General features: G+C 37.6%; 7 protein-coding genes across 8 annotated transcripts; 4 read left to right on the top strand and 3 right to left on the bottom strand.

The window, feature by feature from the left end:
• The first annotated feature begins 22 nt into the window (after positions 1–22).
• Positions 23–2,093, top strand: LOC116291418 (beta-1,3-galactosyltransferase 5-like). The gene has a single exon (XM_031698589.2). It carries the CDS (start codon positions 95–97, stop codon positions 1,244–1,246), a length of 1,152 nt encoding a protein of 383 aa, XP_031554449.2. The 5' UTR covers positions 23–94; the 3' UTR covers positions 1,247–2,093.
• LOC116291419 (elongator complex protein 5) lies at positions 1,237–4,159 on the bottom strand. The gene is made up of 10 exons (XM_031698590.2): positions 4,005–4,159; positions 3,874–3,934; positions 3,595–3,675; positions 3,452–3,508; positions 3,189–3,280; positions 2,977–3,099; positions 2,504–2,629; positions 2,134–2,219; positions 1,942–2,040; positions 1,237–1,863 (listed from the first exon to the last, which is right to left on the bottom strand). The coding sequence occupies exons 1-10, from the start codon at positions 4,060–4,062 to the stop codon at positions 1,663–1,665; spliced, it is 984 nt and encodes a 327-aa protein (XP_031554450.1). The 5' UTR covers positions 4,063–4,159; the 3' UTR covers positions 1,237–1,662.
• Positions 4,160–4,239: 80 nt separating this feature from the next.
• Positions 4,240–6,174, top strand: LOC116291425 (cilia- and flagella-associated protein 107). The gene is made up of 4 exons (XM_031698599.2): positions 4,240–4,444; positions 4,687–4,797; positions 4,881–5,061; positions 5,353–6,174. The coding sequence occupies exons 1-4, from the start codon at positions 4,331–4,333 to the stop codon at positions 5,619–5,621; spliced, it is 675 nt and encodes a 224-aa protein (XP_031554459.1). The 5' UTR covers positions 4,240–4,330; the 3' UTR covers positions 5,622–6,174.
• LOC116291423 (mitochondrial coenzyme A diphosphatase NUDT8) lies at positions 5,876–8,434 on the bottom strand. 2 transcript variants are annotated; one of them, XM_031698596.2, is made up of 4 exons: positions 7,850–8,434; positions 7,437–7,569; positions 7,204–7,284; positions 5,876–6,676 (listed from the first exon to the last, which is right to left on the bottom strand). In XM_031698596.2, the coding sequence occupies exons 1-4, from the start codon at positions 8,266–8,268 to the stop codon at positions 6,461–6,463; spliced, it is 849 nt and encodes a 282-aa protein (XP_031554456.2). In that variant the 5' UTR covers positions 8,269–8,434; the 3' UTR covers positions 5,876–6,460. The 2 variants fall into 2 exon arrangements, with proteins under 2 accessions (XP_031554456.2, XP_031554457.1); XM_031698597.2 differs by having other exon boundaries at positions 6,444–6,957.
• Positions 8,435–8,493: 59 nt separating this feature from the next.
• LOC116291424 (glutathione S-transferase kappa 1) lies at positions 8,494–11,438 on the top strand. Its single transcript, XM_031698598.2, has 9 exons — positions 8,494–8,586; positions 8,714–8,795; positions 9,389–9,489; positions 9,653–9,680; positions 9,827–9,927; positions 10,007–10,042; positions 10,116–10,232; positions 10,347–10,440; positions 10,712–11,438. The coding sequence occupies exons 1-9, from the start codon at positions 8,515–8,517 to the stop codon at positions 10,756–10,758; spliced, it is 678 nt and encodes a 225-aa protein (XP_031554458.1). The 5' UTR covers positions 8,494–8,514; the 3' UTR covers positions 10,759–11,438.
• Positions 11,439–13,118: 1,680 nt separating this feature from the next.
• LOC116291420 (adipolin) lies at positions 13,119–20,718 on the top strand. Its single transcript, XM_031698592.2, has 9 exons — positions 13,119–13,285; positions 13,417–13,541; positions 16,714–16,860; positions 18,759–18,876; positions 18,954–18,988; positions 19,077–19,196; positions 19,273–19,463; positions 19,536–19,614; positions 19,715–20,718. Exons 2-9 carry the CDS (start codon positions 13,422–13,424, stop codon positions 19,811–19,813), a joined length of 909 nt encoding a protein of 302 aa, XP_031554452.1. The 5' UTR covers positions 13,119–13,285; positions 13,417–13,421; the 3' UTR covers positions 19,814–20,718.
• A 66-nt stretch (positions 20,719–20,784) lies between these two features.
• On the bottom strand, positions 20,785–27,828 carry LOC116291413 (phosphatidylinositol 4,5-bisphosphate 3-kinase catalytic subunit beta isoform). The gene is made up of 17 exons (XM_031698583.2): positions 26,899–27,828; positions 26,263–26,496; positions 25,804–26,001; positions 25,412–25,636; positions 25,125–25,166; positions 24,931–25,034; positions 24,766–24,850; positions 24,549–24,670; positions 24,436–24,475; positions 24,149–24,352; positions 23,675–23,859; positions 23,176–23,285; positions 23,025–23,103; positions 22,671–22,844; positions 22,190–22,307; positions 21,825–21,982; positions 20,785–21,520 (listed from the first exon to the last, which is right to left on the bottom strand). Exons 1-17 carry the CDS (start codon positions 27,694–27,696, stop codon positions 21,256–21,258), a joined length of 3,141 nt encoding a protein of 1,046 aa, XP_031554443.2. The 5' UTR covers positions 27,697–27,828; the 3' UTR covers positions 20,785–21,255.
• Positions 27,829–27,864: the final 36 nt, after the last annotated feature.

Raw genomic sequence — 27,864 nt, 5'->3', positions numbered from 1 at the left:
ACTAATGGGATTTCTTTTCACGTCTAGTTGTCTGTTCGTTTACTAGAAAAAGTCTTTGCTATTTTTGTGTCTAAAAGAATTGTGCGTGTTCACCATGCTTAACCGTAGGATATTTAGAATGCTTACTATAATTATGTTGTTATTTCTGTCCATCTGTCTGTTGTGGTGGCTGACATTACGACCGTCTGTTGATGGGATTTTACTTCAGTCTCTGATCACAAACAATGCAAGTTTTCCAATTATAAAACCTAGTATTACGCCAAGACTTATCAAAACGAAGCTATTTGTACTGGTAATTGTTTCTTCTGCTCCTGCTGGCGTGAGTATTGAAAGACGACATGTTATCAGAAATACTTGGGGCAATTTTGACTTGTACAATGGTCCAAGAACATGGAGGGTGGTATTCATTACTGGTAGAACTGGCGATGAAGAAAAAGACAAGACACTGTTTTCTGAAAGTAAAAAATATGGAGATATTTTAATATGTGACTACAAAGATGATTACAGCAAGATAACTACAAAGCTATTGTCTTCCTTTCAATGGGCTGCCAGTGTTAAAGATTTGTATGGGTTTGAATATTTATTGAAAACAGATGATGACATCTACATAAGTATTCCAAGACTATACCAATGGATAGACACTAAAGGAGTTACGATGAATCATGTATATGCAGGCAACACATATTCTAATTATGTTGTGAGAGAGAAAAATCACCGTCATTATGTTAGTAAAGAAGATCTCCCTTATGACATATACCCTACCTTTTGCAAGGGGTCAATGCTCCTGCTATCTGGGTCACTCATTCCTAAGATTGTCAAGTTAGCAAGGAAAGTCAAGAGAATCGTTCCTGATGATGCTTATGTTGGACTGCTAATGAATGAATTGAATGTTAAAGCTGTGCAGATGAAAGGACTGGTACAGCATTCCTTCTTGTCCTATTTTCTCCCATTACTAGGGCCATGTCACTTCCAAAATGTTATAGGAATGGGTGATTCCTTAACAACACAGCAAATGTTTCACCTTCACAAACAAATGTTTTTCAAAATCCAAGACAAGTCTTCATGGCTTTGCATCCAACGCTGGCTAAAATTACTTTTTGCAACAATGTTTTTATTTATTCTTTATTCCCTTTTTCTAAAGTCTAGATTTCTATCAATGTGTAAGGCTGTATGTAAGTTAACCAAAGTGTTACGTGTAGTACCAGCAAGGCATTGGGCAAAAAAGAAAAGCAACTATAACAATTAGAAGAAAATTTTAATATTTATGACATTACTGAGTAAGAGACTGTGATATAGCTAGCAGTAATATTCTTTATTTGTCCAAACTCATTCATTAAGCACCGTATAGGTGTGCAAAATTTATTTTGGTTGATTGTTACTTAAATTGCCATAAACCAGAAATCTATCTGACATTCCAATAATAAAAGGTGGTTGGCACATCAAATCACTATGACAATGCCTATTATAAACATTACTAGGTGAACATGACATATGTAGGACTAACGTCTGAAACGTCAGTCTATTATCTTTCGTATTTACAGTGATAAAATTATCCACTACGACACATTTGTTTCAACTAAAAAACACTGACGCAGTCCAAACTAGTTCCAAAACTAGTCGTTATCTACATATTTATGACATATATGAAGCCTGTCTAAGTATTCAGATATCAAGATCATCATCTGGATCATCCTCATCAAAGTCATCAACATCATCTGGTTGATAGAATATCTGACTCTCTTTTCCTGCCAAAGGTTCAGAGGTGTTTGTATGGTGCATGTAAGGTAACTGTGTATTGGCTCTTGCTTGCTCTTCTTGCTTCGTGAGTTTTAAATTAAATGGAAGATTAGCAGTTGGATCTGCCTATGGAAGGAAAGATTATCATTACATTAATGAAATATTTTTTGTTTGAGTGAGAGAGGTGAACATTAGAACACTTACTTCAGGCTCGCTGATCTTTAATATTTCTGGTTTCTGTGTCCAATCTTCCTCTTGGAATTCCTTCACTTCAAACTGCTGATTCATTAAAAATCTTTGTCTCTAAGATGGATGGAAGAAAACGGGGGTCAATAAAATATTTCTGAAAATTGTAATGCTCAACAAAAACAGTTATGGATAACATTATTGTAGTACCTTTTTTAATACTTTTCCTGTTCTCCTGATATGTAGTACTTTGCAATAATTTTCCACCTCTTCTGACTGACATCCTTGAGCAGGATCTTCAAAAAAGTAATGCAATTCATCTTATGAATTAAAACAAACATATACAATCATATCCAAAATCTCAATAGACTGGTTGATTCAGGGGAACTGAGTGTTTTCTCGTTAAAAGTTCAGTATACACTTAGCCAGACAATTCTAGTGATAATTCGTCAGTGCAGAACATCATCACTCAAAGTTCGCATATTTAGACTCCTTTAGGTCTCAGATTTCAGATCTCCTTTCTGAAATAGGTGACAGTATAATAGGTGTATTTATATGGACTTTTAGTTGTAGCACTAACCTGTCTGGGATTGATCTAATGGTGAGATCTGGAGAATAGAAGTTGCTATTGAAACAAAAGCATGCACGATGTGGTTTTCATGGAGATCAGAGTGAACAACACACACAATCTGCTCCACCTTATATGCTGATGACAAGAGAAAAAACATTGATTATCTTCAGTACAGGTGGGTGTAGGATGAAGAAATTTGTTTTGTTTGATTCTTATTTAAATTGCCAACAAGAAATCAATTGGACAAGCTAATAAAGCAAATTTTACTTTAATGGTTTTACACAGCAAAAAGAAAAGAAAAGCTATAGGGAGACCTGAAACAGGAAATAACTTCCCTTAAAGAGCAGGTTACCCAGCAAAGTGACAAAACCTGATGTAAAAATGGTTGACACATTAACATCACTTGATCACAATGTTTATATGAACATTGGTCCACATATAGATCACTAAAAAATCAAGCTCTAAAATAAATTGCTACTTACCAAGCACATTTTCTGCAGCTTTACTTTGTAATAACTGGTGTAGCATCTGACATGTATTTGATACAGATTGTAGTATTAGGTTACTTACAGAATCCATTGCTATGGCAACCTTGAGTTGCTCACCTGTTAAACAATCACATATAAAAATAGATATTTATATAAACTTAATCATGTCAATTATTCTCAATCAAAGGGCTTATTGATCATGTTACCATTTTGGTTCAATGAGCATCTTTTGTTAATTGCCTTTCTTATTGTGTTTATAAGGTCGGAGTCATGGTGGACTAGATGATTCTGTTCATCACTGTGAATTGCAAATATAACCATAAATAGATTTAGATGTTGCATGGAAATCAAGTATTTCAATTCCTGTAACAAATCATGCAAATGTTAGGATTCTTCACCCCTTGGTGACCAATAAAATTATATAATAATAAAATTGAAAGTTTTATTCCAAACTTCTTTCCATTCATACCTTTCCTTATCTTGATTCCATTTTAGGTAGTCAGTACAGGCATCAAAACACTCAACCCTTTAAAGGACAACAATCCAAACCAATTAATATACATATGAAAATCAGCAAGAAGTTCAAGATAAAACAGGTGATAATTAAATTACCTGGATTGTAATTCAGCATCTAATGACTTGAGAAATTTGCTGGGTGGATGCTCATAGCAGACCAAACAGACCAGATCCACCCTGAAATGAATTAAATTGTATCACTTTGCTATTGGAAGAGGGCAGTCTACACCAGCAAAATATGAAATAAAGAAGAGCTGTGGGGAAGGTGGGGTGGGTCAGGTAAACTTTTGTATGTTGTGTCCATGCAGCTTACATAGGACTGAACGTACTATAACTAAAGCTAATGTTGAGTGGCCTATGTCTTGTTTTTAATACCTGTCAAGGAGAGACTTTACGAAACATAACAATAGTGGTCGTGCACTTGCATCTATGGTATCTGAAAAGATAGAACTATATGAATATATAAGACAACTTTTGCATAATTAAAACATTGGGAAAAAACCAACCTTGAAGGACTATAAGGTTTGATATTTCTTTTCCACTAAGCAAATTACCAAGCAGCATGATTATAAGAACATAAACAAGTCATCAAGAAGCATTACAAAGAGCAAAAGTTTGTTTTCGCCGCCATACTCGAGCCTGCTAATTTACTTGTCAGTGGTCTTACAGTTAGACTTTAGACCTCCGCGGTCATCTACTTTGGAGAGAGACTAGGGAGCATGGTAACAGGAGTCCATAGCAACGCAGATGTTGCATTGCGATACAAGTAAATAGAACGTCCAGAAGCAGAGCACTAGGACGCATTGTGATAAATCTTACAAAATATCTTGAGATGTTTAGCGTTGATAAGTACGATGATATTAAGTGGGGTCTGCCCGGCTGGAGAATTGAACAACGATACAAAAATGATGTTCTGATTGGCAACTGGAACGAAGAAAGAAGAAAAGTAAGCAATGCTTTCCTTGACCTTTCTTGAAACCATGCTTATCCATTGAGCTTGTTATTATTCGTTATAATTCACTGATTATTTCCTCTTTGAGTTTCTACCTTTTTGATGTATGGGTCGTAATCAAAACTACTAATATTATTAAGTTCTTTTTTTACTTCTTGCAAATTAGCTAGAAATTACTCCTACAAGCATGTGGTCAAGTTGTATATATTACATTAATGAAGTGAATGTTCTTGTAGTTTGAAAGAAGCAAGTCTCATTTTAATAGTACTCAAAGGACAGACTTCAAGAATTATGGCAAACAGCTGCCCGATGTAAAAACCCGCAGAGAGGTAAAGCTACAAACTGAGGTGAGTTTACCTTGTTTTGCTATTCAAAGGCCTTACTGATAATAGATGGATCATTATCTTAGATGCATGTAATTTTTTTTCAGGGTCTTGGAAAACAATTTTTATTTTCTCACCATGGAGATGCATATAAGGGCAATAGAATCACATGGTATGACCAGCAATTCAATAAAAGAGAAGTGACTGAAAGTGAATTCAAACCACTAAGGACTTGGGAAAGACAGCGTCTTGTATGGGCTCCGGAGAAATCAGATTATCCCATTCAAGGTGAGCAATAACACACATGTTGACAAACATTCTAGAATTAGAGACTTACCCTTGGCTACAAACTTATGCCCTGATGTCATGGAGGATGTGGTTTGAGACTGTTTAGGACAGTGCTGCAAGAGGGTCCATCTCAAATGGGAAATCACAGCTATGCACTTGCCCCCTCATTTTCTACAATAACATTTTTTTAAACAAAAAATATCATCAAGATTATTATCTTGTCAAAAAGGATTTAGATTTGTAACAGCTTGTTATGGATCAACAAATCAAAAGATGTAATTTCTTCTGCAGGATCTCCTACGAATTTTGGTTTACTTGAAAAGAAGCAAGAACAATGGAAAAAAGAGGCAGAGCTAGAAGACCTTAGTATCTATGCAACAACACAACAACTGAGCTTTATTCCCCATCAGCGCAAGTGTTACTCCTATCGACGCTTCGCACCACCAAAGTTCATATCAAGTAAATTTCACCCTCATCACGTGAACAAGGACTTACATCTTAGAGACAGTAAATACCTATCTGTCTGTGAGTACCCACCTGTCCTTGCCCCAGTAATTTAGCTTCCCAATTCAATCCTGCTTCTATATATTCTCAATTTAGTTTGTTAAGTTTTGAAATTATTATTTTTGAGAACAATAGATAGAGTGCACGCACTAAACCTATGAAACAAATACTAACTTTTAGTACTAAATGGTGATAAATAAACAATAGAAAACAAAGGATTCTGTATGAAATAGTACTAATTAGTACTAATTAATGTTCACTGATTTAGTGTGTGCACTCTAAATGGAATCTAAAAAATTACACAAAAATATTTTAAAAAATCATTAAAGTTTATTATTTCAAAATGAAACTTGTTTCACAACATACTTTTATTACATACTGTCAAATGAAAGCACTACAAATACCATTTTGATTGTCCATAGTTTGTGGTCAATATGATCTTTGTAATAAGCTCTTGCTGTTCACCGACCCATATTTGCACTTATAGAGCACAAATATAAAATTTTAAGTTTTTAAATTATCTGTTAAAGTTTTAAAGATATTAGTTTGTGAAAAATTTATTTCCAATGAGAGTTTGGATATGATACTAATAAAAAAAAGTTTTTGCAACAGTATGTTTCATAAATACAAATCTAATGGACTCTCAAAAGTATCACTGATGCAAGGCTAACATGGAAATACAAAAGAAATGCCACAAATTCCATTGAAAAAAGTGTGATTTCTTTTGTATTTCGGTGTAAGCCTCCAATCCTGGATACTTTTAAGAAGCGTTCATTCTCACCCCAATACAAAAAGTAGATCTAGAACTGCTGACTTGCATGGTAAACTCATGTAAAATATAATAATTAAAAAACCCTTGCAAAGATTTGCAAAATGGAGAAGTTCTGGATTGTATTTATTCATGTTTTTTATTTTTTATTTTTGTCAACATGTTGTATTTACCCGGAAACAATATTTCAAATACTCTATCAACTATAATTGCAGTCAAACCCCAAACTCTCTGAGATCCACCACTCCGAGGGAATACTGGCATTCTTGATCCTGTCTTGAATTTTGTGAACCTTCTGTGTTCTAGTGCATGCTTTATCTCCATAGTAAACACTTCTGAAACCTAGAATAGCACCCATTTCCTCAGATTATTTCAATTATTCCCTCTACATCCGTCACTATAGGGACTTCTCTTTTCATCGCTTAAAAATTTTGTCTTGAAAAATTAGTAAACATAATTGAAAGAACTCTGTCCAGAATCACTGCAGTCAAACCCCATATTCTAAAAGACCCTGTGAAATAAACTGGTCTTTTGAATATGCCATGTTTCAGTTTGTGTTTCGTATATCGCTGACGCTTGGGATGACAAAGGTCTTCCAAGAAAGCTGTAAACACTAGAGACACCTATAAAAAGTTTGAAGAACTTGTTCATTGACTTAGATCATATACAACTAGTAAATGATAGTAAATGATTGAACTGAGACCTTTTAATTGTTTTTATTGGTATTGCTGGTTTGAATTTTTTTTTTTAATTACACCGCAGCCATATGGATGGTATAACAACAGACCAATGACAAATCTTTTTTTTTTCAATTCATTCAACATGGCAGCTATGAAATCAGTAGTTATTCTCTGACTGTAACTTCTTACCTCATTGTGATTGAATGGAATACTTTTGACATCAACTTCACCAAGAAATCCCAGTACTGGTGTTATTGCAATCCTCACTAACTGAAATGTAAAATGATATAAAAATGACAAACATGCATGTGGGAAGGGGAGGGGTGAGACCTAAGACCTAAAACAACAATACATATTACAGCTAAGAATATTGGAGAAATAAAAGAGTATGGGTGGAGGCATAAATATCAAGAATGCCCTACCCTGTCCGGCATTGGTGTGAGAGGTGCCCATATTTCTATTTGGTTTGACTCTATTCCAAGTTCTTCTACTGTCTCTCTTACTGCTGTCTCCACAATGCTCTTGTCTTCTTTGTCTCTCTTACCTCCAGGAAAACTAAATAAATAATGCTTCATTACTGACAATTTAAATATGTGATCAACAGGCAGATAAATAACCATAACAATGCGTTAACCTGAGTATCAGGGCCAGGGGACCTGGGGAGGGGGGAAGAGTAGGAGAAGGAGGCTCTTCCTTCTCTCTCTCTCTCTCCTCTCCTGCTCGTCCACCAGAGAGCCTGATACTCAGGTTAACAATGGATTAGAGTTAGATTCATACAGTTCAAGCAAGGTTGGGCTGAGCTTGCTGCATCTATTAACAACTTCATATTGCATACCTGACTTCTCCTCTGTGTTTGAAAAGTGAACTTGACCTCAAAGTAAAGAGTAAGGATGGCTTGTTATCTACAGTACAGAATGGTACAAGAACAGCAGCTTCTGACTTACAGCTTTCTATTAGTGTCTTTTTAGGCTTCATTCGTTTTAGGTCATTTATCACTCTGGTTTTGTTCTTCTCGTTAAGTGCATTCTCAATCTCATAAGATGGTATATAGGTACCATAATATCTATGTGTATTCAGTAATAAAGACGTTCTGAATATTCTTGAGTTCAAAGTACAAAATTGTATCTCCTTTGCCTTTGATGCTTTCAAAGTTATTCGTCTAAGTGATGGCAAGAAAACGCACGTCCTTGATAACGTCTGAAAAATAGATCCATCCATGGGAATAATCTTTGATACAGTCTTTGTAAGCATCATTAAAGGTAATTAAGTTAATTAGTTTTCGTCTCCATAAAAAATTATTTTCCAAGTGTTTTCAAGTCTTGATCTATAATTACTTCTTAGCCATGATATCACGCTGTAACTACGTATTCTTTGTTCCTCTTTATGGTTCGTCTTCTTTTCTTTACCCTTCGTCCGCCATTTTGAATATCATCTGTTCCCAGTCTCTTGTCGGTTGTTTGTTTTACTCGTTCCCAGTCTCCCCAGCGCCCGGTATCCAAGATGGCGGTCACAAGAAGAACCGTAGAGCTATTTTATGATGTTCTTTCTCCTTATTCTTGGGTTGCGTTTGAGGTTAGACCATCAATACATTTTCTAATGTTAGAATAGGTCATAGACATGTCCTCTTGTTAAAATATATAGCAGTATTATGACACACGGAGCATCTTGTCTTCAATATAAACCCTGTCGTGTTCTCTAGGTTCTGTGTCGTTACCGTCCCGTTTGGAATTTAGATTTACAGTTTCGTCCTTTTTTCCTTTCTGGAGTCATGAGTGCTACTGGTAGGTATTGAATTATTAAACGTATTTTATTAGCTAAGCAGTTGTTTCGTAGTGATTCTATTATTATAATAGTAAGCTTAATAATAGTATTTCTTCGATTGCACGTTACGTCATAGCAGCCTTTCGGGGGAGCGTTGGTGCTATGGGACATCAGTATTTGGTACTTGGAGACAATCTAGGACCTTTTAACATCTGCAATAACTGGAATACATTTACAGTGCAACTACCGTAACTGGGGCCACTTAGGTCATTTAAGAAGAGAACCACAAGAGAACCAATGAAAATGTTGAATGAAAACAAGGCATTCCAACTTTGGGTAGCTGAACCAATCTGAAACCTAGACAGGACAAGAATTGTAATTTGGACCTGATATTACGTATAATTGACTAGACAGCCTTCATCATTTTCTCATGGAAATAAGAAGATATGTTGAAAACTATTGTTTTCAGCTGCTTTTTGATTTGCTCCATTGCCCAATATTTGATTGCATTGTTGTTGCTGTCTAGATAGTCTTGGTTATCGTAGTCACACTGTAGAACATTCAAAACCCTATGTAAGATATTAAAAGTGTATTTATGATGATGTTGTCATAGGAAACAAACCTCCAGGAGTGATCCCAGCCAAGATGTTGTACATGGCGACAGACCTGAAGAGGTGTAGAGAATATTATGGAATACCACTTGCCCCACTGAAAGTATGTTAATTTACCTCAATTAAAGACAGAAAATTGAACAGAAAAATTATTCAAAATGGTTCTGTATTTTGAAATCTTCTTCATGCCATAAACCATACTCCCAAACCCAACCCCACTCCCTGTAATGCTTATACATTTATATATATTTCCATATTTACTTCAGGATCCTGTTGATACTCTTTTCAATAAAGGTGAGTGATTGCTCTTCAAACCTTGGAAGTAATTTTCACTCTTTAGCATTATTTTGATTTACATACACAAAAGTCATGCTCTTTTCTTATTCACTTGAAAAAATAGTTATGATAGTACTGATGTCCTTGATTTGTTTATTGTCTAGGATCTTTGTCAGCTATGCGTCTTTTAACTGCCACCAATGTGTCTCATCCTGATAAAACAGAACATTTATCAAGGGAGTTATGGATGAGAATCTGGTCTAGAGTGAGTAAACATATTCTATCATGTACTTTCCATATGTTTTGACACCATATAATTATCATTGTCATTATTATTGTCACAGGATGAAGATATAGTTCTTCCAGAAAGTCTGAAAGCAGTAAGTAGTATTTTCTGTGCATCTTTTTCTCTCAGTGGCCGTTCCTAAGTTTCATTTTATCCCATTTTTTCAGGCTTGCCTCACAGTTGGCTTGAGTGATACCCAGTCATCTGCTCTTCTCAGTCGCCTGTCAGATAAAGATATCAAAGACAAGCTTAAGGAAGTGACACAGAAAGCGATAGATGCAGGGGTAGGTATGGACAGTTTATAAAGCAGCTGAAAGCCATGGTATTTGATTTTGTTTTTATCATCATGATGTTAATAAGATACCTGATGTTAATAAGATGTTTGGTCTCTTTTTCAGTCATTTGGTGCTCCGACTATTATAGCTCATCTAAATGATGAACAACACATGTTCTTTGGTGCAGATAGATTTCTGTTTCTTGCTCATCTATTTGGTAAGTCTATGGCACCAGCCAGAAATAACTCTCAAAAATAAGGTTGATAAAAAATGGATAACTGGTGTTGAGCACAGAACCAATTATTTCAGTGTATTATTGAAACTAGGTGGAGTTGGCATTCCAATGCACTGTTGAACTGTTAGGGGATATATTTTCAAGATGGTGATTATTTTATCCCCTAAAACAGTCTCACAATGCACTGCAATGCCAACTTGACTAGTTTTTTTTCTCAACCTCAAAATGGCTAATATTGATTGATGTTTTCTAGGTGTCCAGTGGCAAGGGCCATTGAAACCAGATAAGTCATCTTTATAGGATGCTGTGTCAACTCTACGGTGCCCCTTTTGTATACCACTGGTTGTTTGCACGTCACATGCTTGGTGACACTTGCAATTTTTTATGAATGAACAACCAGCAGTCATAATAGGGTTTAAAATAATGGCTGCACATCAGAAAGTGTCCACCCAGAATTGGAACTTGTCTGGTCAAATCTAGGGCTTGCCAGACATTTTGAACAGTAACATTGAGCCAGAAGCAAGGTAGACTGAACTAAGACTATTGACTAGTTACCTACTGGCTGTTATTTTAAGCCCTGCATAATTCACATAATATTGCAGCTTTACCATGATCAATGCAGAAAAGAAAAACTTTCTCTTATTTCTATATTCTTTGGTGTCTCTTAATTAATGTTTCACCTTAGAATATCAGTAAGGACGTTATGTCATGAATGAAAATAAAATGTTATATCCCCTCCCCCCTAGTCAATATGACTGTGTTAAGGGAGGGGAGGGAAGAGTTCAGTGTCATGTTTGAAAATGAACACGTTGCACAAACACTTTGCATTTACCGAAAAGCATATCAAATGTGTCGTAATGGTTAATAGGAATATCTGATCATTATCTAAGCATCTTATCTCGTACAACAGCCTTCAGGGAAGCTGGAATATGAGGTGCATTTGTCTGAGGAATATAATATAACAAGAATTTGAAGTCACATTGTTATATCATTAACCTGGCCCACATGGTCCTTACCCCTTTCCGCTTAGGAAAACAGGACTTCCCAAGGGGTAGACGACAGGAATATGTGTTTTCTTTTGATATCACTTGTACAGCATACATCAACCCTCCCCCCAAGGGAAGAATTCATTCCTAGACGGAGAAGGAATGATGCGAATGAATACCCTAGCAAATATTGATGTAATATCCTTCAGGATAGGAATGGTTTAGGAGGAAACATAGTGCTATCAGCAATCATGGCAATTTTAGTTCTTAATTCTTTACTTGCGCATTTTTCTTTCTTACTAAAACCATTAAATGAGCGTTGTTTTCTTTACTGAAAAAATCCTGTCTGCATGCACTGGAGAAACACGCGACGGCCGAAGACGAGACATGGACAGGAACGATTGATTGCTTGTCCATTAACCTCAATAACACCAAGCAGTTTAAAGACTTAATTGAGTTAAATAGAGGTCATCGGCTGTCAAGTTTGATGGATGCGATTTTGATTCAACTTGACCTTATGAATGAGCTGTGTGGGAAAATACCAGCAGTAATACTAGAAGAATTTCCGACTTGGTTCAACGCGGGATCATGATAACCAAGACAGTGCTTTTCTTATTGATATCAGTATTGTTTATCTATGGCACGTTAACCTTGATAAAACTCAATCTACTTATACAAATTCCGCGCAGATAACATGTGGTAATGAGTAACTGACGAGCACATTTGAAATCCAATTCGATCTATGAATTAGCCGTGATCAGCTCAGACGGGTTGTTTAGAAGGAGGAGGTTCAGTGGCGGGTTGTCTTCTGGCTTACACACAACATAACGTAGATGAGAACACTAAAACAACTGTGCCACCAAGCAGTGATCAGTAGCTGAATGCCAGTATAAATATTAGTCTAGTCTTGCTTTATTACAGTTTGTTGAATGATATCCGGGTTATATTTAGTGTCCTGTGAGTCATTGATAATCATGGATGGTGGCCGTGCCCACCACACGCCATCATGTCATAAAGTCCATGGTCCGCCTCCGGCGATGTTGTTCTCGAGGTTTAACGGCCTGTTAAGGAGATTTTTAATGCTCGCTTTTCAGGAAATTCTTAAAATAAATCGATAGATGTGGTATGAGTGTAGTTGATAATCGGCAGGTCCGCGAAGAACATTGATGGCCACATGCATGTCCCAACCCAATTGTTAATAACATCCCGCATGTATGTATTCATCTTTACCGTGTTCTTCATCATCATAAATATCCAGTTCATTATACCATCACAATGATCATTATTCATCACCAACATCACTAACACCTATCTTTAATTATCACCACCGTCATCATCATCATCATCCTTTTATCATCATCATCTATATATGCAAAGATGAGAGTATGTGGAGAGGTATCCGCGCGCAGTTCTCTGGTGCCATCATCATCCATCCATGTAAGCGGGTTTTTATGTTTTTCTCATCATTAAAGACATTTCTACGAATGTTAGATAATAAGAACACAAAGTGCAGTGGCTGTGTCAACGATTTCACTTGGTAGATTGTCACTATGTACCTTGGGTGCTTTTCACACTTCTCGATAATTATAAGCTGCTCGAGTTGATTGGTTGATAGCATACCACGGTTAGAACCCGATAGCACGTTTGCCGAGATACGGTTATCTAGCTCGATAAAACTGAGGCACTGGACAAGGTACGTGCTAACAAGCCCAAGTTCTTACGAGCAAAGACAAGATTCTATAAACGACGGAACAGACCGCGTTTATTTCTCCGATACTTAATTTACTCCTCTTGCCTAAGGATAGCAGCCAGGAAAGGTCTAATATTCGTGCCCCCGAAAGGTAAACCCACATTAACATTACTCACTTTTGTCTACTTCGTCAATTCTTTCCTAAGACAAAGGTTATCGACAAAGAAATTTTTCTTTGTCTGTTTTTTAACTTTGTCTGGCAATGTTTTCTTCTCTCAACAGCTGCGATGGCAAGGACATCTCTTGTTTTCGTACTGCTGCTGTTTGTCGCTATTTCAAGTGACGCAACCAAGTCCCACTCCGCCAAACCAAAAGAAAGAAGACTCAGAAATCTTTACTCAAACTCGGTGAGCTGATTTTTAATTTCTTTAAGATCAAGTCAAAAGTTTTTCTTGATTGATGTTTAGATCATGATCCGTAGCTTGGCCGTTTCTGGGGTTGAATTAATCGGGTGCATGGGTTTGCCGCTGTAGAACACTTGCTGCCCTACCTCAGTGACCTGTAGTTGATGATTAAATCAAAACCCTACAAGAATAAAGAACTGCACAACAGCCTTATGTTATAATGGAAGATTTATTTTGTAACTCCGAAGAGTTCAAAAGATGTATTGGAGCAGGGTGAGTTATTGTTCACTAGTGTAGTGTTCATGTCAGGATGGTGTGAATGGATGCTACCAACGGAGTGTTTGTTTTTCATCGACTAATAGCTTTCTCTGCTTTGTTAATTCTTCATCTCGGACACAATAAACGTCAAAAACCTCTTGTAAACTCGTTCCTAAACTTTTAAAAAGAAGTCCCAAGAGGTGTCATTTTCAAGAACGCCCATTTTACAACATCATTCCGTGGGCTGATTCTATTTGTGCTGAAAAAGGTGCTTTTTTAAAAAAAAACGCATTTGCAAAAGCCGTCAAATACGATCCCACTCGATGTATGATCTTGTACAGACGTTGAAACATTTAAGCTCCGCCCATGTAATTAGGAATATCAGCGGTTTAATACAGAACCCTTGTCTTTAAGTAGATAGGCGTGGAAAATAGAAGACAGTCGGGCCAAGAGGTCACCACCGGCACCTCAGGATGTCCGGCAAATGAGATTGATCCCCTCCTGTAATTGATAACAGAGTGGGATTAATGACTAGTATTTTAAAATGGTCTTTGAACGATAGCACCTGATGATGTACATCGCAGATATACTGAACAGTTTCCCAACAGATTAAAGAGTCCGCTTTTTACCCATTACAAATACAATGATCATTGAGTGTAAGATAGTCTGTGGCTTGACGCAAGTATTTGGCATAGTCCGCCTTCAAAATGGACTATCCAGAACTGGATTTGGCTAACCTGAGGTCTTACGGAGCAACTATAAGATATTAAGTTTCCACTGCTTTGACCTTTTTGAGATATAGAGTCATAAATGCAGCCGTTTCAAACCAAGTAGCGTCAGTTTGATCAGTACTGGGCTGTACAGATACTACACCAAACCACCATGACAACATTCTGGCTTGGAAAAAGTCTCGTGTCCAGTTTGACTGGAGTTTTTGTGGTTGTTCTCTTGGTTCTTCTTCACTTGTCACCCGTCAAGACTTCGCCGACAAACAAAACCTCCTGCGTAGAAAGCACTGTCTCTCAGGGCGATAGAAACCTCGCAAGGCGGTTACCAATCTGCAATTCTACAGATGTACGTAAGAATTATTTCTATCAATTGTGATATCTGATGTAGAGTATAGAGAAGTGTAGCATACGGTATATACCCCGCTCATCTTATCATTATCTATATCACAAGAGAATCCTATACCTAAAGGCTCGACATTCAAAATTCAAATTCAAAGAGAAAAATCCCGACTACATTGCATGCCTGGTCATACTAATTAAATTTGTGTTTATTTTTTCACCAAAGTTTTAACTTACGCAATGACAATTCATTCAAATTCGACTGCGTCCGAGTCCGCGTGTGATTGAATAAAAGGCGGGTCAGCAGATGAGGAACGCGATATTAGGAACAACCAGTAGACGACTACAAAAATATAGATAATTAAGAAAAACAAATCACTTCTATCGGTCGTCAACTTGGAACTTGTTAGCGTTGTTTGTCTGTCAAATATTAATATCAAAGCTAACAAAGTTACTTTAGAAGTTTCATTGATAACTACGCGAAATAAAATTACTTTCACTAATCTGTAAGATCAGTAATAGGTATGATGAGGTAAAAAGTACAAGAATCCAAAGAATGGGAGAAAGAACTGATGATTGTGATATGCAAAACTGTTCTTTATTTGTTAGTACTACCTCGTGTAATATTCTCAACGTAGTTGTTTCGTTAATGTGTTTTAGGTAGTTTTTCTATTGTTTTTATTTCTGTCACAAATGTATTAATTTGTGTTTATCAACCGATTAACGAGCGATCAAACAAATAATGGACTTTTTAATAAAGATGCGCTATCCGAGGACAGCATGAAGTACTAGTACGAATGAATTGTCGCTGGCAGATAGCAGTAAAAAGGGTGTATCTTTAAGGCTTTCGCTATTGGACGTGATGGTAATAGTAAGTTTTGCGTTTGAATGCCGCATGATTCTTTAAAATATTTTTTTTTATTGTACTCGAAAAAAAGATAGAAACTGGGGAAAACAGTTAATGTTAGTGTCTTTTCGTATTTTATTAACTGCGGATGAATTTTTGCATTAAGTATGAAGAATGGTATACTGCTTGTGTTTTTGTCTTCAGGAATGTCAGCAATCAGAGGACCTGCGGTTGGGATAATTTTCTATAAGTGCCCATGCGCATAGTTCAAAGGTCACAATGATTGACATTTGATTTGGGACCACTTGTTGAAGAATCTTGTGCACGTTCGTATCGACCCAGTGCAGACAACTGTGGCATGGCGCGCAAACTTACCAGAGAACTTACCTAGCCGAAGCATCAGGGGAGAGACCAGCCGGCCCCCAGACCATATCGGCTAATCCCTTGCATCTCTGCCACGCACGGAATCGGTTGAAAAACTAATGTTAAAAAGTCTAGTCTATCCGGTGCATTGTTTTCAAGGCTATTGTTTTGCTAATTTCTGGAAACCGTGGTCCAGTGGACAAAACATTGGCATATCCAAGACATCAAGTCAAGCCCGGTTGAGGAGGGTTAGCATCTGGATGGGTGACCTGAAACATATGCGTACTCAGGCTTTTTTTTTATTTTGCATATTTTTCCTTTTAAAAACATTGATTTGGGCATATAGTTTAACTATTTGAGCAGCTCAATTTAAAGGTCGAAACGATGATTTACAAGTTTTTTCCTCCAAATCGAACTTGTCTGGTTATTGATGCGAAGGGTCTATCAATATCAAGGTTTGCGCATGCGCATAATTTATAAAATGCTTTTTTTGCTTGTTATTCGTCATGGTGCAACTGAGTCTTGTCAATGCAAATGCATGCTCTTCTGCACTCCTTTCCACCAAGTGTAGTCAGAGAGGAGGGGTGATGTTTACCATCATCAGTTGAATATTGAACAGATTTTTTTGTTTGTTTTGCAGCCTCAATCAACAGAAATTACAAATGATAATCGTAAACTTGATCCTTTCGGGAGCTGGTCGAATTTCTTGGGCCACGCAACAAACTCAAGAAACAGTAAAAAAGGAGATCGCGGAAAAGGCAAACCACGAAACAAAACACCATCTACGGTAAGCACATTAGTAAATGAATCATTAATAGATAGATAACTACAAGTTAATTAACTAAAGACTAATAATAATACAATATAATTACATAATAAAAAGAGTACCTAGCTGCTTTCCAAAAGTGCCGTGTTTACTACGTGTATAAAATTCAATTGAAGAAGTTGATGCAGCCTATTCGAAATTGACTCAGAGTGCTTGCTTGACGCAACTCACATGGAAGGCTATTCCATAGCACTGCACCATCATAGCTAAAACTGTTCTTTAGATAATTGGTGTGTGGCCTAGGAATAGCAAGTTTGCCTTCGGTGTTTCTCAAAGAGTAGTTTGTTATGCTGTTACGATCGATAAAAACAGAACTTAGATATGCTGGTGTGAGATCATGCAGTGATTTATAGACCATAACAGCTTTTTGTATTTTTCGCTGGACTTCTAGTTTTTTCCATCCAAGTTTCCAAAAGAGAGGGTCATAACTAGCGTCCTAACTAGAGAATGTCAAAACCCTCGCTGCACGATTTTGCAGTTTCTGAAGCTTGTCAGTGAGGGTTTTGTTACAGTTATCCCACACAACGCGACAGTAATCAAAATGTGACTGGATTAAAGAACCATAGATAAGCTGTAATGTTGAAGTTGGGACGAAGGGCCTTGTACGCTTCAGGGCTCCGATGCCGGACGCAATCTTTTTGGATAATTTGTCGATGTGTTCATTCCAAAACAGATTTTAGTCAATTTGCACACCGAGAGACTTAGTGTACGAAACCTGTTTTATGGGGACCCCGTCAATTGATAACGATGGAAGTGAACCAAACGATGGTATTCTTTGACGGGATCCAATCAACATAAATTCTGTCTTGGATTGATTAAGAGTTAGTTTGTTCGCAACGAGCCATTCAGTAACGTTCTGAAGGTCTCGGTCTAGAAAGTAATTTACATCTTTGATATTATTACTGGCAAACGTTAAGTGGGTGTCATCGGCGTACATACGTGGCTTGGAATATTCAAGACAATTTGGCAGGTCATTTATGTAAATGAGAAATAACATGGGCCCTAGAATTGTCCCCTGGGGAATTCCACGAATTAATGAACGGCTATCCGAGAGATGTCCGTTTACTAGACATTTTTGACTACGATTGCTTGAATACGAATCAAACCATTTACTTACAGAGACTCCAAAGCCGTATGCTCTTAGTTTTGAAAGCAGTATTCTATGATCTACGGTATCAAATGCTTTCTTGCAGTCCAGGAAAACCACCGCATTAACATTGCCGCGATCGATGTTATAAGCTCAGTTATTTGTAGCCTCAAGAAGCGCAGTTACCGTAGAATGGAGGCATCGGAACCCTGATTGGCAATTTGAAAGAAGATTATTGTTGGAAAGAAAAGCATAGGCTTGATCGTAAATGATCCTTTCAAAAACTTTTTGCCACGATAGGGATTATTGAAATAGGACGATAGTTGTCCATGTCCCTTCGCTCTCCTTGTCATGTGTATTCGGTGCGTAGTGTCTATTGGGATGTGTACTGCCTTGTGACTCGGTGCGTAGCGTGTGATAGATCTCTACTGCAGCTTGACTCGGTGCGCAGTGTCTGATGGGATGTGTAATGCCTCTTGACTTGGTGCGCAGTGTCCGATGGGATGTGTACTGCCTTGTGACTAGGTGCGCAGTGTCTGATGGGATGTGTACTGCCTTGTGACTAGGTGCGCAGTGTCTGATGGGATGTGTACTGCCTTGTGACTAGGTGCGCAGTGTCTGATGGGATGTCTACTGCTTTGTGACTCGGTGCGCAGTGTTTGATGGGAAGGTTAATCAATTGTGATTGGTAGGCACTGCACATCCAGTTTAGAACCAAGATGCGGGCTTTAGTAAATGGTGACTTTTATTAACATTATATTTATTGTCGTAGAAAAAATCCACCCATCCTTGTCCCCCTGGACCACCCGGTCCTCCCGGACCCCAGGGTCCTGCAGGAGCTGTTGTTACTGAAGCGCATATGATGATGGAGTTTCGCAATCTTGTGCGAGGTAAGTTTCCAAGTGACCTCATTGCAGTTGTTTTATTTCATTCAATTAATCATTTCTATTTTTCTTGTTGTCTGTAGAGTCCGCACAGAAAAGATCAAGAAGACTCGCAGATGTAAGTTTTGTACGTCGGTTTTCCTACTTACCCAAGACCAACCATTATAATCATGCATGCGCACTAATATTGTTTTCTTTTGCTTCAGAACATAAGTCTGATGGCGTCTGGAATACCTGATCTTGTATCAGCTTTTCATGTGGAACTACGGAATGAGATACAAATCGCCAGGAAGACTCTACACGAGTTGAATAACTACAAATCACACGTAAGTTTCTCACTGAGCCTCTCGACAAGTGCCCGCCAGTAAGACAATTCTCTCTAACAATTCTTGCGTTTTGAAGGTTGGTAGTTTTGGGACGTTTGTACGTGGTAACGACATTGAGTACAAGAATGGACGGTATATCGCACGGTATACTGGTGTCTACCAATTCTCGTGCAGCCTTCACGTACTGCGCGCCAGAGATGCTAACCTTAGACCACGTGACAGTATCAAACTGCAAATCTGTATCAACTCGCTTTGTGACCACAACACGTAAGTACCGAACCCTCACTTCCATATGTTTGACTACATGTCACGTGACTTATGATAATGGTCTATTTATAGATCTCTGCTGACAGTGACGGGTGTGAACAGTAACAGCAAGGTCTTCACGATTTCCTTACATGGAATTCTCTTGCTTAAGGTAAGATTATCAGTTTTTGAGCCTGCATTTCTTTTTCTCAGAGAATCGCGTCTTATATTTACCCTATCAACCAAGTGACATGTTTGATGCTCATCTACAGGCTGGTCAGTACACGTCTGTGTTTGTCGAAAACAGCTCCGGCAATCCTATTACCATTTCCAGCCAGTCTTCTTTCTCTGGAATCCTTCTTGGGGCTTAGAATGAAACAGTAACTGAGCCATGATAGGTGTAGCAATCATTCCAGGCTTCATGATCATGAAGAGACTGAGAACTAGTGCTATAAATCATTAGTAAGCTAAGCTTGTATAGAGATTATTAGAGGGATGTTCGCAGTGTATAAAGGGAGTCCTACAGAGAAAGTATAATAGACTTAGTCCTAGGATCGAGTGAGAAAGAAACAAAGTAACCTTCTTTGACTTCCGGCGGAAGCTTACTGAACAACGCCTGATACTTGATATGACTGAATTAGAGTGAAGTCACTAAACCCGTGAAATAGATATTAGACTAATACACATTAGTAGACCCTAATTCCATCGTTTTCTTTTTTCTATTACAATTTGATTTAAAAAAATTTTATTTCACGGGTTATATGCCTTCACCCTAATCAAGATAAAACTATAAGGTAAAAGGAGTAGATCTTTTTTAGTAGCACAGGATCGAATTTAGAGTAACATCGACAATGGGGTATATATAAACTGAGTGGAACACAGTCATTTTGGATCAAGTAGATTGTTGTGATCTTACACTTCATACCTTTCTACGTTTCATCAGTTTTTACCTCTGATTTGCTTAGTCACTAGAGGCACTTATAAGCACCTAGCTAATATAATACATCAAAAACAGGGAGTCTGGTAACGTCTCACCTCGCAAGGAATTGTGGATCGAATGTTTTGGACTCCCATAATCCTATGCGATTCTAATTCGTGGTAAGTCTTCTGGATGTTTGTTAATAGTTCAGAATAAGAAGCTCTAGCTTGAACAATGTAAAATAGCTATATTTATGCAATCACTTATTACCGCATTTACCAGTAGCAATTATTGTTAAACTTTTATGTGCATGATCTGCATGCTACTCCCGTAGTCAGTGATGATAATAAATCGTTTTAAAAAACGTTTGGCACTTCGTGTAAAGTCCAATCACAACCCACTACCAAAAAAATGACAATAACATCGTAATTCACAGCGTTTATTTATTTTAACTATAAAATATATTACATTACAAAATATTACATTTCTTCTCTTTAAACGGAGCTGCCGAAGGCAGTAGATTTGTGTATATTGTCCTATTTCTACATGATTCTTTAGATGATACACGGAGAATTAATCCGCATCTTTGATTTGCAACTGTGAACAACAGTACTTATTTGCTTTGCAACTGGCTTTTTTTTACTCCAGTCGGAAATCGCTATCATGGCCGCTTCTTCATGCCTTTTTATACATTCTATTCTCAGAAGACAATGGCTTTAAAAGTAAATTAAACTAGATGCTAATGAATTTGTCCTATTCAATTTCCTTTCCTCTCTCCCATTCAAAACCTTTTTTTCCTCTTTTCATGAAAACCTACTAGACTTTTATTACTCAGCTGAGCCTACTGGACGGCAATATAGTGTTTCAGCGGAGGAATCCCCATGCGCATGTGCTTTACTTATTCCTAACCTTATTATGTACAGCCCAGTTAATACTTGTCTTCCAGCTATTGTCAAGAGCTTCTTTTAGTCGCTTATTAAACTGCTTGACTGCCTCATCTTCAGACACCTCGAGGTTCAAGGTTTTTCTGAGGTAACCGATGTCACTGGGTGTGCGTAGTTCGGGTATCCCAGCAGATAACATCATTACAAAAAGGTTGATCAGCAGTGAACCCTTGCGACGAAGAATCAGGAACGCTTGCTCACAAATTCCTCTGAAACTGAACACAATAACAGGTGATTAGATTTAATTATTTTGAGTTATGACCTCCAGTTCTTTTCCTGCTTGAAATAAGAGTGTACCAGACTAAACAAAGTCACTTGCCCTTGACCAATACTATCTCTCTGGCGGACATGTCATGCTTTAGTTAAAAAATGTGAGTTGTTGTAAGAGCAAAACAAGCATCAGCTCAGGACCTTCAGTCTTCGTAAAACATGCTTGCATTCGAAGGGATGGTCCTTCAAGGTTAATACATCATCCACTCCGCTGTTACTGACAAAAAAGATAAATATAGAATTTCTTACTATTGAAATTCTTCAGTGTCCTCGGGTTTGCGGTCTGTTCTTCCTTTAGTTATCACGTGGACAAAATGATCCGTCAAGACGAAAGGAACTCTCTCTCGACGAATACCAAATTTGCTCTTGAAATTACCAAGAAAATGGCCGAAGTCGATGTGGAAGAGCTGGAAGTAATGACAGAAAGCAAGCAGTTAGTGGCGTCCATCCCTTCCCGTGAGAGTCAAAAAACAAAAGACGTGGCTGCCATATTGGTTGACATGACAAAAGACACCAAAACCAATTCTTTTGTCAAGGTCAACCAACATGGCGGCTCTGACGTCACATACACCCCAAGAATACTTGCATGACTGCTTGATTGGTTTGATTGTTACCTGTCCTGTCTTGGACACCATAATGTTATCACTGTGTCTGTCACCCACTCCCAGTACATACGTAGCTACACAATACCCAGCACATGACATCGTGAACCTACGTATTGCTTCATTCAAACTAAAAAAAAGAAAGAAATCAAGTTCAAAATCATCCTCAACTGGCCAATGAACAGGGGCCTAGCGAGAGGGATGAATGCCCCTTCAAAGGTTTGATTAAAAATTCTAACGCTCTCTTTGTTATAAAAGATACATTAAGTGTAATTGATATTCATTTGATAACCTTTCTTTTGATTATAAGTTACTGTTTCGCACCTTGTATCTTGGCAACGAAATGTCATTCAGTAATAGGATTCCCGTGGATATGACGGGAAACTTTAAACATGAAAAGTGCAGGCGCGTGTAATGGCGGGAAAATGGTACTTCACTCTCCCTATAGTAGACAGCAAGAGTAAGAAACATGTTCATAATGTGTTTTTCTTACTCGTCTTTTCCCTGGTGCCAACTGTTTAACCAATGCAGGATGCAGCCTTTAGTAAAAGCACCAGATATTGCTCCTTCTTGTCGTGTCTGAATCTTGGCAACAGTTTCTGCGTTTTCTACTACTTGGATCATACCAACGTTACATCCGGTGGACAAACAACCATAGGGAATCATGCTAAACGAAACACACAAAGAGATTATTGTATTGCAAAAAGGAGTCGTATAACCTTTGAAACATTGCATCATAAAGTGAAGGCACACAGCTCTACAGTGCAAGGGACTACCCTGATTTTAATCTAGCATGAACGAGAATAGGCTGGGAGGATACAAAGAAAGAGCAGTGAGTATGACTTACTCTAGATCTAGTCCTTCTTGCTTCCACATTCGATCCATGATCCTTATCAGCTGTAAGGTCAACATGTCTTGACGCAGATCTAAAGTAGAAAGAGAGAGGTAGATAAGCTAATGTCTTGTTAAATAAATATCTTGATTAACGTCACACTCACCATCCCCACTCTTGAAGATTATCTTCACAGGGTTTGCTAGTTCATCATGGTTTTCAAAATCAAGCCACAACGGCTTCATCTTGGAATCCATAAACTTACACTTGTCCACCCTGAAAGTTTAAAACGTTTGATATGTTTAAAATTATCATAGATATATTTGCAAAAGATAACAGTGGTGTAGTTTAGGCCTGGGGTCACAGGTTTGATTCCTGGCTTAGCTGGATATGTGAGTTGAGCTTGTTTGATGTGTTGTTTTATTCTCTTGTCACACGGGTATTTCAACAGATTCTTTGGTTTTCCTCCCTCAGTAAAAATCAACATGTGAGATGAGTGTTGTGTGTTGTAAATAATGAACATAGTGGTAGTGCAAGCAAACTGAGTGAAAGAAGCCCTTTCAGGGATTGTTGGTTGTAAAATACATATAAATAGAATTATTATTAGGCATATGGTGGTCCTTTATTGAGTTCAAGAGTCAGAAACAGGTCATGATTCAACTCACCTCAGTCTTCTAAGTTTGTAGGTTGGATCAAGAGGAGATGTTAGCTTGGAAAGAGCTTCCTGGTAAGTCTTTTGTAGCAGGCATTCTCTCATTATTTGCAAACCTTTCTCTTTTTTATTGCTGTTAGTGCTGTCTATGTTGTACAGCAAACTGGAGATGGTCTTCAACTTGTTTAACGCCCCGATCTGGAAGAAAATTTTACATTTTATCTTTTGGGGATTCTTTGACTTAGTTGTATCCAATTCATTGCAACCATTAGACAAAGAAATAATACTTTATGGAATGACAAATGCAAATTGAGAAAATATTACACCCAAGGTAAAAGGGTTTATTAAGACTCCCTTATCTTTTACCGCAGCAATTAAAAACAGAAACAACATTTTCCTGTAACATTCAAGTCAGTAAAGACAAACTTTCAACACATTGTCTATTTTATGCATCTTGTTTTTGATGCTAATGTTAAGTTCAACAAACCTGTTTTTGCAAGCTCTTTATGTGATCAGGAGCTCCTCTCAGATATGCCTCCAGCATCAAACCAAATCTTACAGACACTTCAGGATTGTGCATCTCGGCTCTTAACAGCCAAAATAGAGAGTGACCCAATACTTGATTGTTGAGTGCTCGCTTGAGGATAAACATTGCTAAGTCACAGTCCAAATACGACTCAAATTTAAGAACCTGAATGAAGATGCAGAATATGAATTAAGCATCGAAATTTCTTCTTGCTTTCCTGTTAAGTAAAGCAGCCAAAATAATCATACCTGAACTAGTTGTAACAAATACTGGCCAAGATCATCATCACTAAAAGACAAAGACATGCAGCTTATCAGAACGGCAATGTGATATGGATGACCAACCCAGTTACAACACATACCTCATAATCTCAAGGCATCTCACAGCAAATTCTCTGACTTTCTGGTCAGCATAATTACAATCTAGGATCTCCAAAGCTTGCTCAGGATCAAGAGGTTTCCAGATTTGAAGGAGAACTTGCATCTGGGAATTCAAAGAGTCTTCGATGAGCATATCTAACAATTAATGATAAAGAAAAAGATGCTATGGAAAGAGAAAGAATCTTGATTTACATTTACCTGTGCTACATCTTCCTTGCAGTTCCACTTCATGCAACTCAGTAATTTCCCCAGTGCATGTGGATAGTTCTCTCGGCACTCAATTCTGGAATACCAAAGAATATTGTGTGAAACTTCTTCTTTGTAATATTAGTCGATTTCTTTTTGTTTTGATAATTTCGTTACCTTAGCAACCACACAAACTCCTTGTCCTGCTCAAAGATGGGAGCAAGTGGCTCTCTATCAATAATTTGCCGCAACCTTTCCAACTCATTTTCAGAAAATGATTTCTAGAAATCGTCAAAAATAAGAAATAAAAAAAATCAGTGAATAGAATAATGTATGTTTCTTGATATATTTGATTCATAGATTTAACTTACAAAGATATCTCCTTGGGTGTGATCTGCTGCCAACTCAACAATCTAAAAGGATAAAAAATTGTATTGAATATAAAAATGTTGAAAATCACTTTGAATTGCGTTACTTTTGTTAGAACTACTAACTAATCTTATATAGTATTTTGTTAACCCCAATGCTTTCAAAATCTAATGCAAATTAACATGACTACATGCAAAGCTACAGTAGCTTAAATGAACATATCTCTAATGGACTTCAGCAAAAATAATCTTAAAAACATAGTTAATGTTGGTGTTACTACTTTGCATACCTTCTCATATGGTGGATAAATTACTGTATTCGCATAGCGCTGAAACTCAATCAGGAGAGCAGGTGATATATTGGTGTTGATATTGGACACTACTGTACCAATAGGGTTCAGTTGCTCAGCTATTGTTTCAGTTACTGGCCATGTTACAAGGGTAAGTGGTCCTTGCCGAAGTTGGCCACGAAAGTCAAACAAGGTTGTGTTAACCCAGGCCAAAGCAATGGAATCCTGAAACATAAGGCATAAGCATGATTTTGTGAAAAACTTACACTAAAAAAGTAAACAGATAGTATTGCAGGCAATAAAAATCATAACATAGCATTTTATTACTTGCTGATCAGATTACAAGCATTGTGAATAATAAAATCATTCAACTAAGCAATATCTATATTTACCTCTCTTCTCCTTCGCTTTTTGGTATTATAAACACCATATAACACTAGACAGAGTCGAGCCATTCTTGGTATATCAGAAACAAGAATATCGAAATTGAGGAACTCATTCCAAACAGGAGAAGGACCATTACAAGGCTTGGTGCTGTTGATTCCACAAAGGACTTCGTTGCCATGGTATATACCTGCACGAACTGTAACCTTAAATAAACACCCAAACAAGCATGTTTACTTGTTGTGATACTGAATAGAAGTTTTGTCATGTTAGATGGCAGAACAATACAACTGCTGTGCATGAGAAAGAATTCAATTCCTGTAAGAAAAAGATTTTATTGTTCTGCCATCTAACCACAGGCAGCCCAATCTGTATTATATAACATGACTGACATCACATGATATCTGATATAGATTTGAATTTTGCAAAGTCAAGAATCCTGAAAAAGCTAAGTGAGGAATACTTACTTTCATAGATTCTCCAGTGTTTACATTGAAGGCTGACACAATTTTGATTTTCAAGTTTGTATTAATACTCCATAATGATAGGCTTTCTTCACGAGGAGGGAGGGGTGGGGGTGGTCTGGTTATTGGATCGACAGACTCTTTCCCTGTTACACTTATATCTGTCACTTTTAAGGAATCTCTGTTTACAAGACACAGTGCTGGTCTTTCACATCTTGCTACGCAGTCTCTTATGTACTGAAATTTAAAACCATGAATCAAGAGATGTTATTCAAGGATCGAAATAATCTTGTCAAAACGAGTCCTTTACTTCTGGAGAACAAAAATAAGTTATAACTGTTCCTTGCAAAGAGCATTAAACTGAGGTATTTAAACTTACAGGGAAACATCGGTGGCGTAGCAGTTGCATCACCAATGCAATCTGGGTTCGATTCCAGGCTGGACATGGTGTCATGTGAGTAGAGTCCTTTGTTGGTAATCTCCTGTGCTTTGAGGGTTTTTCTGCTTTTCCTCCCTCCACAAAATTCCACTTCTATATTCCAATTCAATCATGGAGCAAGGGCCACAGGTTTGTTAGCCACTGGCTATTAAAGGAATATTTATTTATTATTATTTATCTTATTCATTCACCATCATTACCTGGTATTGAAGTAAAGCATAGTCTCCCAGGAGGTAACATTCTCTTCCTACAACCTTCAGCACAAAATCATTAAGGTTATCAGTCTCATGATGCCCTCCTCCCATGATTGCTCCCCTCTTCCTCAAAACAAGCAAGAGTAGCTCCTGAGGATAGGTGTCTGCAGAAACGTTAAACGCATGCATATCTTTCATAGATGCTCTGTTGTTTCTGATGGCTACGTTTACCAGGAATCTACGGTTTTCCATGAGATTTCTCTCTACAAATTTTGGAGCACTTTCACCCAAGTCCACTTGTGGAGGATAGGCGTACATGGCTCTTTCTTCCCATTCCAACTGTCTACGCTTATGAGCTACACCTTCTACAAATTCTCCATAACGTCGCCTAAACTCATCAATTTCTGCATTCTGCATTAGTTTGTATTCTTCAAGGTTTTTTCCTATGAGAACGCCAATCTTTGAGGTTAATAGCTTTTCTTCTCTGTCACCTTTCCGCTCAATCAGCTTCAACATGGGTCTGAATGGTTTTGCATCAACAAGCTGTCGATTCTCATCAACCAGTTCTTCCACTTTACCTTGCAAGTTTACACAAACAAAAACATAGCTACCCATGTCTCTTAGCAAGTTAGAAAGAGGAAAGCTGGTAGATTCTCGCCATAACTTGGTTTTAATCTCAGTAAGAGTTGCTTCAATCCTCACTTCAATCGGGATCAACACACCATTCGGCATCAAACAGTCGACGTTCACACTCGAAGAAGCGGCCATATTGGTCCACATATCTAGTCGACTAACTGGAGGCATCTTGGATGACCTATAGACGTTCACTAGTCAAGATCGTGGTGAGATCTCACAAGTTATTGTTCGATTTCATAATATCTTTGACGCCCTTCATTTGCTTCTTCCTTCAGTCATGGAAGATCGAAGCTTCCGCATCCCAGTCACGTGATTACACCACAGGAAGCCCGTCAG

The sequence above is a fragment of the Actinia tenebrosa genome, unplaced genomic scaffold (assembly GCF_029948245.1).
Source record: "Actinia tenebrosa isolate PJP-AT-01 unplaced genomic scaffold, QUT_ActTen_1.0 PGA_scaffold14__42_contigs__length_11649687, whole genome shotgun sequence".
NCBI classification, from domain to species: domain Eukaryota; kingdom Metazoa; phylum Cnidaria; class Anthozoa; order Actiniaria; family Actiniidae; genus Actinia; species Actinia tenebrosa.
This window is presented reverse-complemented; position numbering and strand designations above follow the sequence as displayed.